The sequence below is a fragment of the Aulonocara sp. 'chitande type north' Nkhata Bay genome, linkage group LG5 (genome assembly GCF_057382095.1).
Source record: "Aulonocara sp. 'chitande type north' Nkhata Bay isolate Kocher_YH1m ecotype deep benthic linkage group LG5, A_spYH_male_GT1.1, whole genome shotgun sequence".
NCBI lineage: Eukaryota > Metazoa > Chordata > Actinopteri > Cichliformes > Cichlidae > Aulonocara > Aulonocara sp. 'chitande type north' Nkhata Bay.
The window spans coordinates 40,236,946-40,256,685 of NC_141348.1; the positions used below are offsets into that span (position 1 = coordinate 40,236,946).

Here is a 19,740-nt window from a genome sequence, read left to right on the forward strand (position 1 = left end):
AGCAGTGATAGGCCTCGGGATGAGCTTCACGGTGTGTTTCATGTCCTTACTTGAATGCATGGGCCTCCTTGAGGAGGAGCAGGAACAGATGCTTCTGACAGAACAAACAATATCACACAGTATTTATGCACCGAGTTGATACTATCACAGTACGGTGGGAGTAAGTAGTAGTCTGTCAGAGTATGCTCACAGGCAAAACATTAATAATTCTTCTAATGAAGTGTGTAGTTTTTTCATGTATTTGTGCATTGCATATCTGTGTAGCACTAATGTATACTTAACAGTATACAGACCATCTTAAAAACCAACAAGTGAAACTGAGACAGGAATTCTGCATTCACTGTCAGTTTCCTAAACGACCTCTGGTGCAAGAACTGCCGACAGCTTCGATTTTAAATTCCTGCAGAATAATCTGAGACCCTGCAGCTAATCCTCCTGCATCGACCTTTGAGTGATGACACATTCTTTACTAAGTATTTACTATCACGGCCCGTTGTCTCCATCTCGTCGGTTTTGAGTGAGAAGCTGTGAGAACCCGCTCACATCTTTGTGCTGGAAACTCTTATGCACCTAAGAGTCAACGGTGTGTCAAGGTTTCGTTTCATTTGTGTGCTGTGATGACATTTTTGCACCGCTCACTTGGCTGCCACTTGAGAATGTTAACGGAAAACTTCTGTTGAGCCAAGCGGAGACAGACGCGCTGTGCTGGTAAGCTGGCGACTGAAAGTGATGCTGTAGGAAGTGATTGTGCTCCTTGCTTCCTGTCCGTGTTTTTAGCACTTTGGTGCTGCAGAGGAAATGTAGAACGAGGTTGGTGGAGGCTGAATACATAAAGCAGCGATTTGCATTGTGGAGCCTTTCATCAGGGGATGCAGCCAGACTGCACAGGTTTCACTGGTGAACAGCTGCGGGCACAGGGAAATGCTTATCAGTGGTTACGTGATGGTAAGTAACTGAAAAGAAGCCAGCATGTGTCATGCATCCAGCATGCAGATGTTGACGTTTCAAGCTATTTACTTAGTGTTGTTTGTTTTTGGTGTGCGTGTGTTTGTGTGACAAATGATCAACGATCGCGTGATAATCCTGCCGGACTTGATGAGAAGTTTTTCTGGCCGTGGCGTTAAAACGTCCGTACATTGTTGTGAGTGCTGTTCAAAGGAAGTAGCCTGACAAAACTCAATCACTGCACTTTCCACTTACTGTTCCTGCATGTTTATTCTTTATTTACTCAGCTTAACTTTTTGCAGCTGCTGATCTTTATACAATGACCAAAGTAAGTTGTCTCCTCTTTAGGTTTCACCACACAGTTAGCTGTTTTTTCTGCATGTCCACAAAAATTACGAGAAACTGAAAAATGGGCTTTTGCTGATTCACTCACGGTGCTGCTGTCAATTGTCAGAGAGAAAAGGAGAGATGCATTTTATTCATGTTTACACAAATGCAGCGCTGACATGAAAAGTCCCCACGTCAACTCGCTGCTCCGGTGCTTTTTTTCTCTCTCATTGTGCTGGCGCTTGCTTGTAGTGTTCAGGAAGCGGTTTGCCTTGATGGAGGATGGTAGAAAACCCGTTAACAGCTCACAAAGCAAGTGGATCACCAAGACTATGACCCATGCAGTTCAGTTAAACATTGAAACCGTGACCTCTCATTCTTGCTCTTGATTCTCTCTTAAGTGAAAATATGCAAGTTGGTGAAAGAAGTGAAGCGGTCATGAACAAAATATTGATTTCATATTTGTTCACAACAGACAAAAGAAAGTAGACTCAAACGGTGGTTCGGTGCCTTGTTAACTGGTAGCTTGTTCTGGGGTCTGTTTAACTAGGACACCAGAATGCAGCTCTGTGCACTTTGCTGTGGTGTGTCAGACCAGCACTTCTTTTAAATGTCAGTGTGTCCCAATAGACTCTGCAATGTAGAGCTTTTACAACTTTAAAGTCCAGAGTCGGCTTGAATAACAAGCATCAAACAACTTTCACGTTTTATTTACTGGTGTATTAAAGTTCCAGATGATAAAAGGTTTATAGCTGGCATTTTGTGGCTCAGCTTTTCCCTCCGTCTCTTCTTCCAGGTCGTTCACTGCCGCTGAAAGGATGATAACGATCGTGGGAGGAGGCCACGGCCGGAGGTGCAGCCCTCGCTAGAATCCTACTTCTCTTCCAGTTCACCCCTTTACCATCGCCCAGTGTTGCTGTCCACCCCACCCCAACCTGGCACCATGGCCAACCACCTGGAGCTGATCCAAGAGCTGCAGCAGCTGGACAAGGTGCCCAGTCTGGAGAGACTGCGGGCGGCCCAGAAGCGGCGCACCCAGCAGCTGAAGAGATGGGCTGTGTATGAGAAGGAGATGCAAAACAAGAAGCGAAAGGCCGACAAGAAGGGACGCATTGCTAACAGCCTCCAGCAATCAGAGCCCAAGAAACATGTGTCGTTTGCCGCCAGCGTGGCGCTCCTGGAGGCTTCGGCCAGGAATGATCCAGATGAAGGTAAGACCAGTACAGCATATTAATGATACGTGCAGATCAGAAAATAAAAGGGTGGCTTATTTATTTCTGCTTGCCTAATTACAACTAGTTTGGATTCATTACATCAAGTATCCTAAATATTTTGATTTAGCGATGAAATAAAGGTATTATTTATGGATGTGGGGCAGGGTGAGTAGAGCTGGGGTTATTTCTTTGTTGCTTGCGAGACGACAGGAGGATGAACAGGCTGCACAGAGGCCGGCGTTGCCCTTTTAATTTATTTGTTGAACTTTAGTATTCCTTGTTTCAAAAATAAATAGTTTAAATAAAGTTTTGCTCAACTGAGCTCAGACTTACCCTCGACACCGCGTTTGAATAATGACGCTAATTTCGGCCTCACCACACTACTTCCCCTGGATATCAAAATGCCAAGGTCAGGAAAACGATTAGCTTGGCCTGCCCACTTAAACTGCCAGTGGAAGTCACTCCATTCCAATTGAATTTGTTCTGCTAGGAGACTGTTTTATCATTGAGAAATAATGGAGTTGTCACACTGAGATGAAACTCTGCCAGTCTTTTAATTAAAATTTCTACGGATGGGGCCCCCCTATTTGGAGATAATAATTGTTTTCCTCCAGTACCGGCAGCCCCGTGTTGCTGTGGCTGTGCTAACAGTGTGTCGGCGATGCAGGGATGATAACAGGCTGCTATCGCTTAGATTTTGCGTCTAATTTAACGTCACTGTAACTTGAAATTGGATTGAAGTTTGTTTTATTTATTTGTTTTTTTTAGTCGTCACAAATGCAGCCCACAGCAGTGCTACTGTATATTCTTTGCTCATGCAAGCTGTCTTCACAGATAGGACATCCCTCTCAAGGCTGATGTATTTTCACAATAATTTTTACAAGGCTGAAGCTACTCTGCTGTGCCTGTACACACACGTGGACTGTTCACTGGCACGTCTAAGCTCCAGCTGGAGTGTGAGACACTAGAAGTCTTGTGATGTCTACAGGGGTCTGCTGGATTTTATCACGGCGTGTAGCCGAAATTAAACTTTGGTGTAAGCAAAAGGAAGTTACTTAATTGGGTAAAACTGAAAAAGAAAATCTTTGATGTTTTTGTTGCTGGTTTCATTGTTGTGCGTGATGTGAGAAATGGTTTGAGCATCATTTCGGGGCTTTTATTGCAAACTGCTGCGCTGTGTGTATTTCCCAGAAGGTCTGCTGAGGCACTTAGACTGCACCAGGATGTTGGGGCTGATCGTGTGAGTCTTTAGATTGGTTTTGAGAAACCACACGAGGAAGCAAGGAACACACAATGTCTACTCATCAATATTGACAGGTCCCTTTCAGGGATGGTTTAACAGCAACAAACATTTGTCTGCTGTCACACACTTACTCGTGTCAGAACGAATGAGTATTTGTACACCACTGATAGATTTCTTTTTGAACTCTTCAGCTGTGTCCTCCATGTTAAGGATGCACACATACAAAAATTCCTGATCAATTTTTCAAGAGTAGAAAAAGGAGGTTTTTAATTTCAATACAGCTAGACGGGGGATACATTATTGCTTTGACTGTACACTGTGACTCTTCTCCTTCTGATGCAGTTATCGATAAACTGACTAATTAATTGAGCGTTAATGCTTTGACTTGCAGGAGCTGCTATAATGTGACTCCTTGTGGTTGCAAATGGATTAGGATGAAGTTAGCAAAAGTGAAAAGACTTCATGTTCTTCTGTGACACAGTTGTGTCGTGACTGTGCTATACAACGAGCTACGATTACCACCTCTAAGCACAAATTTATTATCGGAGTCTGAAGACTGTTTAAAATTAATAAGAGGGCTTGCAGGTGGTTCAGGTGTACAAAAGCTCCACCATCATGACTGTCAGAATAACATGCCAGCAGAGAGAAAAGGAATTTTCCAAATTTAGTGTGCATGATTTTTGATGGTTCTCTGCTTTTGATTCCCTTTCCTTCTCCTTATGTCCTGCAGTACTTCCGTATAGAGATGTCTGCTATCACTACTGTCTAATGAGAGTGACCATGAAAGAGGCAGGGAGGATAAAAAAAAAAAGGGAGACAGGATGTAGTGTTGCCCACACAGCTCCAGTGGCAGCTGGCTAGCTTAGGAGCTTGATAATCTCCTCTCTCATTCCCTCTGGTCCCCAAATGCTCGATCAGGCGTCATGAGTCCAGACACTGTGCTGCTCCAGCACACAGCACCCTTTTTAAAGAAATTTCAAAAAGGCGTATGTATGTATGTATGAATGAATGAATGAATGAATGAATGAATGAATGAATGAATGAATGAATAAATGGAAATCGAAAGTAGATGAAAATGATGGGAAAAGGTTGAGGCATTTTTAGAAATCAGGACTGTTTATTGGACAGAAGTTAAACCCCTGGTCGGCCTAAAGAATGACTACAAAGGCGGCGCTAGCAGCAGCGAGTTGACGATGAGGCTGGGAACAAAAGTAGCCATCATCACCTCTTTTTCATGAACAGGACGGAAGGGAGAGAAGTAAATACAGAGAGACTAACTTTGACCCAGGAGTTGCTCTAACAGCCTCAAGGCCACAATAAGATGAGAGGCTGGGCTGAGTCATGTTTAATCCCTGATTGGTTGGAGTAGGCGAGCTGCTTCCTGCGATTCTTTGCCTGCTCTTTTTTTCTCTCCCTGTGGTTTGGGTCAGAGCTTCAGAGCGCGTTGGCTGGAGGCGGCCTGTGATTGTGTGAGGACATAACCAATATTATGTGTGATAACTCCTATGCATGCTTTATAAATGAAGTTTTTTGTGTATTTTCAAGCTTTATTATATTGACTGTTATTAAAATCTATGTAGATGCAGGTGTACAGGTGTTATGCTTGCATTTAAGTGTGTGTGTGTGTGTGTGTGTGTGTGTGTGTGTGTGTGTGTGTGTGTGTGTGCATCCGTGCGTATTCTTGTCATTATAACTTCCTGTCTGCTGAGAGAGGAAGCAGACTCACCAGACTGTGAGAGACACGGGACGGGTATGGTGAAACTGCAGAGGATATATTGTACATTTATGTTTAAGAATGTTTGTGTGTGTGTGTGCGCGTGTGTGTATGCAAAAAGTTTTTGTGTGGTTGTGACAGAGAGAGAAGGAAGAATATTTGAGCTTACGTAAATGCAAATTTTGAGTGTCTGTCTCAAGATGTGTGAAAGCAGCAGTGAGTAGGAAAGTGCTGGATCCCGAGTGTGAGTCCATTTCTTCGCCCCGTGGTTCGCACCATCCTGAACCCACTGCCCTCTCATAGTGATGAAGGCTGATGGCTGTGAAATTACTGTGAAGCACTTTGGTGTCTTTTATGCGCGCCTCTTCGGCAACTGAGATGGATGGGATTTCTCTTCTCCAGAGAACTGCCGTCCTGCAGAGGAGCAGCTAGTGGGGTCAGAAGGAACTGTCAACAAAACTCAAAGACAGTCAGCGTGGTATGACCTGACATTTCCTCCTAAAACCGCTGGGTAATCTGATGAGATGGCCCGGGAGTCAACAGTATTAATGGAAAGAGGGGAAAAAAGTAAGAGTAGAACTGTAGAGGGGGGGAAAATGTCTGACTTAAAGCCTTTAAACACCGTCAGAAAGCAAAATCTGAGAAAACAATGGAGGCATTTGGAGAAAACCAACTATAATAAGCGAGAGTGTAAGTGGGTGAAAAGTAGTGTGAATGAACAGGACATTCAGTAACTGCTTTTCAGTATCTTGTGCCGTCTTTTTGTTTTCAATGTCTGTTTGTAAGAGCTGCTTTTTTGGAACCCCCCCCCGGATCATTCAAACAACATGCTGTCTGACTTTGTCTTTGGGGGTGGTTTACAGTCGTTCCCAGAAGCAACAGCTGAAGGCGGGTTGAAAAGCAGCCTGTCAAACACAGGGACAGAATTGTTGCCACCGATAGTTGTAAATCAAATAGGACAAAGACAGCTTAGGGCTTCAAACCCCTCCTTATCTTTTATCTGTGCTGCTGCTCAATCGCAGTACAAACTTTTAGATATTTTGGTGCAACATCTCCCTCACCAAGCTATCATACATGCCAAGAAGGAAGCTGTAAAACGGATCTAAAAAGGGGAGGAAAGTCTTGTGAATGTGTAAAATGCACAAACATCTGTGGGGAGAAATAATCAACTACTTCTAAATTTGTGCCTCTTCTTCGCTCTATGAGAGGGCTTCGGCTTTTCTGATCATGTGAACGGCAGCAGTGACAGAAGCAGTGGTGTTCTCTTGAACCCAGGTTGTGTTTTGCAGCTTCTTTGCCTTTCCCACCCCTGAGCTCTATTTATTTATACACCCACTCACGTGGCAACACCCAGCACGCTAATTACCACTTATTCCCTACTGAAAATCATAACTTGTAACTCAGAGTTTGAAAAGCCACACTTAAAATCCACGTTCCATTTTTAGCGATGCGGCTTTTGCTCTTGGTTCACAACCTTTTTTTCTTCTTCTGCCATATCACCATAAAAACAAAGAGGAGGAATAAATGTGGATTTCGGGATAGAAAAATACTCCTGCAGGAGAATTCACATGTGGCTTTTCCCTCGTCTCTTTTCTCTTCGTATTTATTTGTTTGCAAATTAGGTCTCAGAGGAGCTTTTGTCTTCTTCTGCTGTCTTATTAGACTCATAAGGCCTTCCCCTCAGAGGCCTCGGCCAGGCTTAGCTGCTCCCAGGCATATGGCAGCAATAGAGTGCCATTAAAAAAAAAAAAGAAGGCAGCACACACATAAATGCTTCACATCAGATGTCACCGCTTGTCAAGAGAAGAGTGACCTTTAACAGTAATATCTGTTCAGTCTCTTTCTATCACACTCCTCAGTTCACTGTTTCCAGCTTTCTCTCATTCTTTATTTTTTATCTATAGGAGGAACAAACTACACACTGGTTCATCTCTACATCTGGTTTCACACACCAATCAACTCTTTCTATCGGAGCACATAAGAAATTGAAGAGCCCAGATGGTTAAAAGAAGCTTTGTGTTGGATTTTCACATCCAGTGAACTTCTGCTTTTAGAAAATAAATCTGTTCTAAATGATTTAAGGTGGTTGAATGACTTTTGGCAATACAGTGCTTGGATTCAAAATATTAGATGAACACATCGCAATGTAAAGGCATTTCAGACAGCAGGAGCAAATGGCCAGCGTGGCTCTTTAGTTTTTATTATAGGCTTTGATTGTATTTGCATTTTTCCTCTTCTAATCACTGCATTGTCTTGGAGTGAACCGTGGCTAAACAGATTTTATGTAGTGGGATTTACCGCTGCAGAAGCCTCGAGTGTTTCTGCACAACTTATATGATACAGTTTGGGTTTTTGTAAACTCTTTTGCCATGAAAATGATTGAAAACCATAATTAGTCACATTTAATTAAGAATATCTGCCATATGACTCAGTGACACTAGAGTAGAAATGGATCTAAAAATATCTGATGTTAATAGGATGGCTTGGTGCCTAGTGATTGCTTAGAGGTTAAGAGTGTAAGATCCTCAACCACCGGTTGACCACTTTAGCAACCTGTCTCCAAACAGTTGCAGTCCAACTTCAACCGGATGTGGTCAGACAGCTGGACGAAGGTTCGTAAATGATTGTCATATGTTTTTATAAACGCACACAGATTCCTAAGACAGACTAATACAGATTTATTGTAATATGCTGTGAAATTATTCAATAGACTTGACTGTTTGCCAGTCAATACTGGTTGTATTCTGGTTATATTCCTATATAATCACACACACAGGTTACCAAGCAGCTAGACTGGACCACATTCGATAGAAGACTGATAACAGACTGACTCGTCTTATTGCATTTCTGTCACCATTTTGATGCGACAAAGTTGCTTGAAGATGGTAATGGACTGCAAATGATCACAAACCTGGTTGCTGTCTATGACGCAACTCTTTTAAAGAAAACCTGATTGCACATGGTCGCATTAATTTCAGTCTCCTGCCACTATTTACCATAAATAACTTTACTCTTGAAAGCAGCTCGGTGGGTTAAATGGAATGACTGTTTTGCCTTTTGTTGCCTCACTGCATGGATGCTCATGATCACACACAGTGGATGAATCTACTTCGTGTCACTTTCTTTAGAAAGAAAAAAAAAACAATCAAAAAAGTTATTATAGTGCGAGGGAATAAAAATAACCTCCAGACTAGCCAGACTAACTCTGATCATCAGATGGTGTCATTAACGTGTATTTTCGTCAAGATGAAAGGGTAATGAGCTGAGCAGATGAAGGGGAACTGCTCACAGGTCGTGCCATGAAAAAATAAATGTGCAGTGATGATGTAGGTCACTCTGTGAGATTAATGTCACTGCTCTGTGTTAGATTGCCGTGATAATGTCGGGCCAAGACGAAAGAGAATTGGTAAACTTCTGATGATTTGCTCTCACAGACATAAAAGGATGAACTTTTTTACCAGCCACTAAAAGCTGCCCGAGGCTTATTACCTATCCCTGCTTTCAAATGCTTTATAAACCACTAGGTGTGATATAAGACCAGTGATATGACAAGCGATTTAGCCGTCCATTAGAGGCATGTAGACTTTAATGTGTCCTGGATTTGCTTGTTCTTTTCCCCCCCTGGATTTCTTTTTATTTAATAGTAAGGATCTGTGATATTTGATGTTAAACACAAACTCTACTTAAAAAAGAAAAAGGAAAATTTTGGCTCTTTTGTTTTTCTACTCAGGACTAACTACTAACCCAGAACATGAGGTTGTTTACTCACATGTTCAGTTAAGCCGGGGATGACCTGTGACATCTGTGGAGTAAGCCGGTCAGCCGGTGTCGTGCATCATGTGCTGAAACACAGGTCACTAAAAGGGTGAGCGGTCTGTTAGGACACGGGCGTTGCATGTATCCCTCAACAGTTACTGCTCTGTCCTGACGTCTGTTTGATATGCTTGAGTTGCTTCATTGTAACCAATAATGTGAAAATCTGTGAATAAGTGTCTCTGTTGTGCGATATTTGTGTCTAATATTTGCTTATTTAGTGGACAGAAAAATAATTACTGCTAACTTCTGTCTATTTTCTGTTTTATGATTTTATATTAGGTGGACTCTTTGATCAGTTTGGTAGATTGGAAGCCTTATTATGAAACAGTCACTTTGTGTTTGCTTTAAAGTTACAGTCCTAAAGGATAATAATTCATCTTGATGCAATAGAACGGTGTTGGCTGCGCTGTGAGACTTTTAATTAGTCATCACACGGTTAAATCTGTCAAGCAAAACTTCTGCATTCACTTCATCTAATCTGCATCATAAAGGTCCATATGGCACTTTTATGCTTTGTTCATTTATTCATTGACTGAGACGAGGTTTTTTTTTTTGTGTTTTTTTTTTTTTTTTTAACTATCCCTGCATCTTTGAAAATATGCTACTTTACTCGAGGCTAAATCAAGGCTCTTTCACCATTGGCTCTTTGCATCCCCCCCCACCCCCCTTCCTTTTTGCCTCTTCATCCTCATAATCGTTGATTTTATGTGACATTGGAGTGGTTGATTACTCAAGTGGGATCTGGCATTTCATTGCTACGAGCAGAGCTGCGACAATGAGGCGTAGCCTTGCGAGGGTGGCATCTATCAAATGCTCCTGTGATTAGGAGGACTAGTTTCATTCGCCTGACTTCAGTGGATTCTAAAAAGCTGAATTTCTTTTTTCTTTTTTTAACATCTGAACTGCAGGAGTGTTGAAATTTTGGATGTATTTTCCTCCTCCTTTTCTTTCCTGGTTGGCCTTTTGTGGTTAGGGTGGTTTCTCAGGCTACCTGCAGGTTAACAAAACTCTGATCTTTCTCTTATCGTTGTCATTATCTTTTGCTGCCCTTGTCTTTCTCTTTCCCTTGGATTTGTCTTCTTCGACTCGTCAGACGGAGCTCCTCGGGCATTGTGTGCTAGGGAGAGCAGCAACAGTGGCACTGCTGTCTCCTCTCTGTTCATGTGCCTCAGCCTGGGCGAAGCTTTCGGGCAGGGGGGGCTGAATCATCTTGGTCATGTGACATAATTTGGAATTCACAATGCTTGATGCAGAAGTAGGAACAACATTATGGTGCTGGACACATCAATGAGGCTGTGCTGAGGATGAACGTCTGTGATATGGTGTCAGGAATTGGTCCAGTCAGAAGGGAAGGATGCACTGGAGCGAGGAATTATCTGAATTTTGGCTTGTTTGGTCTCGTGTTCGGACACTGTGTAACTGCTGCACAACAACAAAGGGTTATTGATTGGAACTGACCACTGAGTACCTCTGCTACATTGTGCCTGTTACTTTCACTACAGCACGCTTCTCTTCTGTTCACTTGGATTTCTTTCTCATGTGTGCACCTTTTTGCAAACTTGCATGCAAAATTAAATTATTATACGTGGAATTACATATTACATCATTGTTCTTTCCTATTTTAGGCACATCTTAACTGAACCGTGGTTATTAAGCGGTAGGCTGCCAATGGGCTCGCTAAGATCTCCCTCCTCTTCCCTCTTTCACATCAGTCAATTCTCTTGGGAGATCCCCAACTCTCAAGTTAACTCTTATTTCCATGGTAACTGAGGCAGGCAGAGAGGGCCACGCAGCCTTGGCCCCAAGCTACTCAGCTGCAAAGGCACAAATTTTGCATCATCACTGCTGCAGCTCCGTGGCATAGCATGCAAGAGGCCGTCGGATGTGGTTGTGGCAACTAGGTTAACTTGACCTTAAGTACATCTGGCGTGGGTGGACTAAACCGTAGACAACACACGTTTGAGATTTATTGAAAGGAAAAGCTCACAGGCCACTTTTTTAGGTACACCTGGCTAATACCTAGTTTTGGCTTCAGAACTGCTGTAATTCTTTGCGGCATAGATCCATCAATGTGCTGGAAAACATTCCTCAGAGATTTTGGTTCACATTGACATGATGGCATCACACAGTTGCTGTAGATTTGTCAGCTGTACATCAATCTCCTCTGCCACTTTGGCCATTTGAGTGTAGTACTTGTCATGTTCAAGAAACTACTTTGATGTGATGAGAGTTTTTTTTCTTTTTTTTTTTTTTGACATAGTATGTTATGCTGCCGGATGCAGCCATCAAAAGATGTGCACACTGTGTTCATAGAGCGATGGACATGGTCAGCAACAATACTCAGCTCGGCTGTGGCATTTAAACGATGCTAAGGGGCACAAAGTGTGCCAAGAAAATATCCCCCACTCCATCACACCACCGGCACCAGGCTGAACTGCTGATAGAAGACGGGCTGGATGGTTTCATGTTGTTTACACAAAATTCTGATGGTACCATCTGAATGTCGCAGCAGAAATTGAGACTCGTCACACCAGGAGATGTTTTCTATTCTTCTTTTGTCCAATCGTTGTGAGCCTGTGCAAATTGTGCCCCCAGTTTCCTGTTGTTAAGCTGGTGTGGTCTTTTGCTGCCGTCGCCCACCTGCTTCAACTTTTTGCTCTTCTGCCTTGGTTGTAACAACCGGTGATTAGAATTGCTGTTGCTTTCCTCTTAGCTCAAAGCGCTCTCCTCTGAACAATTCTCCTCTCGTCTGACATCAACAAAGCATTTCCACGACTGCCGTTCACTGGATATTTTCTCTTTTTTTCAGACCTTTTCTCTGTAAACACACAGATGGGTGTGTGCAAAATCCCAGTAGATCAGCAGTTTTGGAAATTCTCAGACCAGCCTGTTTGGCATCAGCAATCACGCCACGTTCAAAGTCACTTAAATTACCTTCCTGTCATATTCGGATGCTCGGTTTGGTCTTCAGCAGGTCGTCTTGACCACGTCTGCAAGCCTGCAGGCATTGACTTGGCTGATTAGATATTTGTGTTAATGATCAGATGAACTGCTGTTTCATCATAGCCACGGTGTTACAGGTTTGGAAAGTGCACATGTGCTGTTGAGTGATAGTGTTGTCAGATCAGAATATTTTAGTCTGATATTAAAGAGTTGGAATAGCACTGCTGGTATTGTATTTGCTGAAGCCATCTTAATGGAAATATACCAGGAGATAACAGGAAGCACAGCTGGAAGAAAAATAGGGAAAATAAACATTTTAGGATCCTAAATGGTGAAATTGGAACAGAGCTCCAAATAAATCCAGCAGCAGGATTGCATCTTATCAGTGGCTGTGATTGAAGCCCACCTGCCTGCACGGTGGCTCGCTGAAGGCGTTTAAGCATCAATGTGGATCGAGGTTGATCCACCGTTGCCAATCCCCTGAGTGCTTGTTCAGCATCCCGCTGCTCCCTCGCTTCTTCTAAGCCACCTCATAATATCTTAGGTTGTCTCTCCACATGCCCACCTTCACAGTGAGTAAACAGGCCCCCACCATAAATCCTTCAATAGGATTCTGGATTATCCAACAAGGATTAGACCGCAACAAATCAAAAAGGGGCAGCCACATTAACAACACTTAGACCGATAATGTTAAATCCCAGAAACATCTTGAGTAGCTTCTTAATTGCACGTGCTGAAAGTCAGAGGATGTTATCCATGCAGAAGGTAAAGCCTGATGTGTTTTTGAATCTAGACAGTATTTCACGTTTTTAAAAATTAAGCTAAATACATTTTGAAAGGTTTCAAGGAACACAGCCCACCGTCATGCCGTCTATATGAGGTATTACCGAAGCCATAAATCCAAACAGGAGAAATGGAGCTGAGCTGCGATGAGTAAATGGCAACCGCTGCAGCTGTTTACAGCCTGAGGATGTGCCAATCAATACAGAGAAGAAGCCTCAGATATCCTCAGTGGAACAATAATCGGCAAGTGCCAAGTGTAACATTGGAAGTAAAATCAACTCTTGAGAATTGACTAATTCTTTTCTTGTAGTAAAAAGTTGGCATTTGAACCACTCAGTTCATTTCCAGGCTAGTTAGATGTTTGTGGGCGCCACCCTTATGAAAAGAGGTGGAGGAATGAGAAATTAAAAGGTTGATGATGCAAACCGATAATTAAGTCTCATCCATAAGGCTGGGAAGCCGTTAAGTTATTGATAACTCATCTGCATGACTGAAGTCTGTGTTAAAATGAAACCAGTAATGAGACCGTATCTCATTTTGGACAATCTTGTGTAGGCTAAGAAAATGTTTAGACGAGTGCACGAGGGAGTGAACGTCTTTGTAGGTCATCCATCCTCTCCTGCTCGAGAGAAAGTGGAGCTGGGAAGTGTCAGTTTAAGGAATGGCACATGTGAAGTGTTATGAATAAACTTTAAACAATGTCTAGGGAAAGCACAGCAGCTATGGATAAAAAACAGAGCGAGTGACAATTACAATTAGTGCGTGTAGATTTTTTTCTTTTCTTGTGTGTGTCATAAAGTCATCAGACCGTCGCATGTTTATCATATGAATTTGTGACCTCCACGTGTAGAATTTTTCTCAGTTATGTCAGTGTGTTTGCAGGAATGGTTGAGTAGAACTGAGTAGCAGTTGCTACCAACGTGGTGGTTTAGGGCAGCTTGGCTTGAGGTTGGGGATCTATCTGGAGAGGGGGATCAGTTGAAATGTTCTGGAAGCTTTTTAAATGATTGTGCCTCTCTCCCATCTGTCTCTGCACTGGATGTGATGTGACTCACGATGAAGCCTCGTTTGGTTGGTTTTCTCGGTACATCATATGAGCTCTCACGGAGAAAGCGATTATTATGATTATCGTAGTTTAATCCTCTACTTTGGCCCACATACCTGTAGATCTGTTATAGAATAACACAGCTTCCCCTCCTCCAGCTTTTAAAAAATTTTTAAGGCCTTTATTCCTGACAAGGATGGTGGAGAAAAAGACAGGAAGTGTGTGATAGAGAACAGCAATACTTGACGTATACTTCGACGTATACCACTGGTTTTGGCGAAACCATTAACTTGTCATTTGGTGCTTTCATTTCCAAAATGTAACTCAAAGAGCATGCTAATTCTTCAAAATAAGAAGGTGAAGATGTTACACTGTTTAAACATCAGTGCTGTGATTGTCTGCTGATGTTAGCAATTTTTTATAGCTCCAGCTAACATTTGCTAACCACAGGATGGGAGTGGGATTAAATTCTGGGTTCATCATGTTAGTGGACCACCTGAAGGATTTGTCTGTTAATCACATTATCGCATGCCTGTGTTTGTTCAGCTTTTGAGTGCATTCAGTGCAGTGTTTCCAAAACCAAAACTTGAGGTCAGTGGAGAATGATCTGTTTATTCTGCTCCAGCTTTAGTTTGCTCACCGAGACCCTGCGAGGACCTTCTGCATCCCAATCCACAGTTTGTTTGGTCTTTCTGTTGCTTTCCCCGCGGTGCTATCTAACTACTTCTGTTAAGGCAGCGTAACATACAATTAAAGTCGCTTTATAGCTCATCATGTGGAGGATAATTATAACACACAGCGGAATGCTAATTATATTAATGATCTTCTTTCCTAACGTCCTAGTAAAACCAATGTCATTTAGCTGCTACTTATGGACGTGCAGAGTGGCCTACTTTTCTGCACAGCTGACAGGAAGACAGAAACGGCTACCTGGCTGCCTGAATGCCTGTGTTTGGAAAGTAACTGTTCATTTGCTGCACTGACATCGTTTGGGGCTATTTGGTTGCATTAAGATAAAAAATATCTAATTTGTAAGAAATGATTCACTCTGGTGAGCATGTGCAATGCATCAGCCCCTTTTTCCATTCTCATTTTAATGCAGCAAAGAAATGATTGAAATGGGGTGGTTGCAAAAGCCTAACGTAGCTTATCAGCCGATCTCTAAAATGCTCCAAAAGACACCGCGTAATTGCAGCTTTTTAGCAGTTAGCTAATGTTTATCATGACTTGAAATGTTTTCATGTTTTCTGTTAATTCAACTGAAAATGATTCATCAAGATGCACATTAGCTGAGAAGCCGTAGTCACATTAGCCGATGAATGCTCCACTACGTTCATCTGATATGTCCTGACTTTTTGTATCCATAATTTGCAGCTCGGCTTATAAATGGGTTCTTTGAGCCTTTTCACTGAAATGCAGCAGCACAGCCGAGGTGAGCGAATCAAAACAGTAAACTGAAGATCTGAAAAAAACTACACAACTTACTAAGTAAAGCCCCTTTCAGGCGTGATGCATGATACATGCTATAACTAACTTTATTGATCTTTTTAAATAACGCCATTCAGACCCGGGCCACAGTGACATGCACAGCCATGATATTGGTGTTTGTCTCATAATGTACTATTCAGTCTCAGTTGTCTTAAAACATAGTGAAACGTTTTCCAATGTTTTAAAATAATCACTTAAAGTTGTCAGATGAATGGAATGTAAAGCACGCCTGAATGTGTATTTATATTTCACCTTTTACATTTAAGTTAAAACACATTTGCAAACGAATAAAGGGCCGAAATGCAAAAGTATAGAAAACATTGTATCAAACAAAATCCAGTCTAATCATTCGGCCGCTTTTTAAGGCGCCCACATATCTTAGTCCAGGGAGAGAAAGTTCCAAAGTTTAGCAGCTACATCCTTCAAAAGATAATCTCCTTTTGACTTGAGCCTGGAGTGAAGAACAAAAAAACAGACCCGACATCAGATTTTGGCCCGTGATAAAGGGCTGCAGTATTTATTTTTTCTTCTTCTGATTCTTTTTTTGTCATGGCTACTGCCTAAAAAAATGAAAAGCTCTCAATGTGATGATGAACTTTGAACTGCATCCTGAAACTGGTGGCAGACCTACGTAAAGAAATGTACGTTTGTGTTACATATGAAAGTTTGGAGATTGTGAGTGATTTCAACAACGACGGGATGAAATAAACCGCTGAGATGAAAACTTAAAGCCTAGCTCCAAGATGTTTACAGAGAGTAGAGTGAAACTCGAGGCAGCTGTAACATTTCACAATTCTCTGGGTTCATCACTAGAAGCGATGTTTCACATACAAGTAGTGAAATCATAAATTGTTTATAGCGAGTGTATCGATTCTAAGTTGTTTGTATACATATGTTAAGATAACTGAAGATGGTTGTTTTGGTGGTTGGTTATTCAGATGGATGGTTGTAATTTATTTATTTCATTTGATTTATTTTGTTATTTTTTTATTTAAAAGAAAATCAAGCTGGGCATAAGTGCTTACATATTTGGTTTGGCTATGTGTTTGATTAGGATTACTCGTCTAAATCAGTGCAGGAAGAGGCAAAAAATGTCAAAGTTAAGCTTTTTTGGGAGGGGGCAGGGGATATGCTTATTTTGCACGGGAAATGTGAAGTGGAAATGGGGAAGTGGCCCGCATTACTGGATGCTATTTCCTTAAAAAAATCTGAGAAGTTTCCCATCCATTATTTTTTTTAAGGAAATAGCAAAAAATACATTTTGTTCATTTTAAATTTTTTTGGAAAAATGTCATTTTTTTGTTAATGGAGCTTCAAGAACCCCCTCATGGTATTTAATCTGAATCATTTTATAATGTTTTACAGGAATACCAGCCTAGCATTTTATATATTAGAACCGGCTTCCCCTCATATCACAGTTTTAGAGGGTTTATAAAGGGCTGTGAGATGGTGGGTATATTGGATAAAGCACTCTAATAGGTATCAGTGTGGTTTAAGAGATACTGTGGCAGCTATTATTGCAGCACAACAAATATTTGTCTCTTTAATATAAAAAGGGACACACTGGAAAGAAAAGCAATTGTCCATGAGGAATAATCTCAGACCTGAACCTCAAGCAGGCTCTCTCATACCACAGTCTTTACTCGATCCTCACTTTACTGGTGATTCCCTCTTATCAGTGAGCAATGGGTGTGAGATATGACCAGACTGACTGGATTGGTGGCAGTCAGGATCATCAGATAAACCCTTAAAGTAAGAATATCCATTCTAATAACTGTTCTTCTTTTGTTCTTTGAAAGACATTAAAATAAAAGATAAGAGCATCTGTGCATCCGTTAACTTAGCAGTGATCTACAGAGTTTTGTGAACTGAAACAAGTAGGGTCTTAAAATGAACCCAGAATGATCTACATCTGTATAGCTGCATTAAGGGGGAAGGCTGTTCAGTAGATTCAGCATGCAATGAAATGATCAATGAGAACTCTGTATATTCAGATGAAAGTGCACAAACCTGGTGTAGAGACATGTATTTAAAATTTAATCTCAAAACTCCACACAGTGTTTAGAAATGACTGCTTGTTTTTGCATGAATGTTTAAAGGTAGCCATTTATTGCTTTAACAAACACAAAAAATTTCAATACAGCTGCAAATGTAAAACTGAAATATGCTGCTGTATTGGAAAACTGTACAGTTGGTGCTGTAAACTGTGCAGTTTTAAATAGGTCTGTGTTGAAAAAGAGGTTTTCTACAGGATAATTGACGAAGAAGAAGAATGAACTGGACATTTTTTCCAAGTATTTTATGAATTACTGGTCTATCAGTTGTGAAACATGACTTTTAAAAGTGGCAAATAAAGTTTCAGAGCTCAAGTTGTCATCGAAAATCTCTTCTTTTATCTGATCAACGGTTCAAAATGTTTCAGTTTTCAAATTATATATGACTAAGGGAAACCCGTGCACCAGTCTTTTTCTGATATTTGTTAAATGTTAACAGTTGTTTTTCTGTCAGTTGACTTTCTGCATTACTTTGACTATTATTGAAACAGCACCAACTGTCCGCTCTGTTGGCAGCTCTGTGAAAGCACCCCGTGGTAGACCTGTTGCTAAATGCTTTAATCACCTTAGTGAAATGTTCACAATAACAGTGCAAACACATTTTAGCACGTTGATTCGCTAACCAGCCATAAAAAAAATTGCACACTTACTAGTTTTGCTTTATTTGTTCAAAACGTCTTGCACCAAATTTACCATACAGTCCATCCTGTGGCACACCTGCCAGGTCTGAACGTCATGGAAATCCACCTAAGACTTCTTAAGAAAACCACAAATGTGGATCTTATGATGATGTTAAAGTGAAAGGTCCTTGAGAGGTATTCTTTAGTGATAACCCCAATTTCACAGATATCCGCCCAAGACTCTGATCTGTGAAATATGTTCTTTGTTTGAAAAGAATAATTGAAGAAACGCCTCAAAAAGTAACTGTTTATTGATAATAACTTTGATTTTAAACAATTAAATATCAGTATCATGTAATGTCACATACAGTATAACGTATTGCACACTATACTCTACACCAGGGGTGCTCACACTTTTTCCGCATGTGAGCTACTTATAAAATGACCAAGTCAAAATGATCTACCCACTACAAAAATCCAAAACATATACTTATTTATAAATATATTGAGGATTCTTTATATCTACAATGTATATACATGCATAACCGCAATATCCAATATTTCACAACACAATTAACTATGTAAATTTTTTGTCATTACCTGAGTTTACTCTGATGACTTGCACTGAATTGAATCAGCCAGGGATGCATAGTCCGGACAGTAGCTGCTGACGGCCAGGTTTAAGAGAAAAAACCGAGAGCTAAAAATTGGAGTTAACTCGCTGACTAGCTTGTCAGTTTTACTACACTTCGCGCCGCTGTTTGCGCATGCGCAGCGACCTAAGCGTCAGAAAAAATCTGCTGTCATCTGACTGGCTTCCCTGTATCAATCAAGTGACGGGATGGATGATAGGCTGGCATCTTTTTTTTTAATGCCATGCGATCTACCAATACTACCTTTGCGATCGACTGGTCGATCGCGATCGACGTATTGAGCACCCCTGCTCTACACCTACAGGAACTGCTCTGACATTGAAACCCATGCTACGAAGCTCCTGGTGCACAGATTTTGTGCTGATGTTAATTCCAGATGAGGTTTTGGAGTGCTGCTGTCATTGAGTCCAGCAGAGTGTTGCCACTTATATGCACTGTGCACCCACTCTGTGAGACCCCTCTCTGTTGCCATGGTTCTTAATTGTTTCCACATGTACAGCTTATCCAAGCTGACTTGTTGCAATGGTGACGTCCTTTTTACAGCATCACACTTGAAGTCAGTGAGCTCAGCGAAAAACAAGCTTTAGCTTTCACAAATGTTTGTAAAGCCGAAGTGCATGGCCAGGTGCTTGGCTTTATACACCTGCGACGATGGGAATGAAAAAATAACTGAAGAGGTGTGGCCCAATAGTTTTGTCTATAAAGTCGATTTTTAACTATAAACTAAGGGTGACTACCATGTATTTATAATAACCATGATACATAAAAAATAAATATAGATGTTATGTTGTTAATTCACATATCATTGCAGATAGTAGCAGTGGTAAGTGAACTGGTTACTTACCACTGCTTACCAGTTTGTTTACACCACTGTGCTATTTTCATATCATGAAAG

General features: G+C 41.3%; 1 protein-coding gene across 4 annotated transcripts in view; it reads left to right on the plus strand.

Moving 5' to 3' along the window:
• Positions 1–19,740, plus strand: part of LOC147331300 (protein phosphatase 1 regulatory inhibitor subunit 16B-like) — a 92,489-nt gene that overhangs the window by 27,798 nt on the left and 44,951 nt on the right. For 3 of the 4 annotated variants that reach the window (XM_086293542.1, XM_086293538.1, XM_086293540.1), the window contains exon 2: positions 2,069–2,483. In XM_086293542.1, coding sequence (XP_086149668.1) covers positions 2,216–2,483 — 268 coding nt within the window. In that variant the 5' untranslated portion in view covers positions 2,069–2,215. Of the gene's footprint in view, positions 1–723; positions 946–2,068; positions 2,484–19,740 lie in introns of those variants that run through there. The other variant, XM_086293541.1, reaches the window with a different exon arrangement.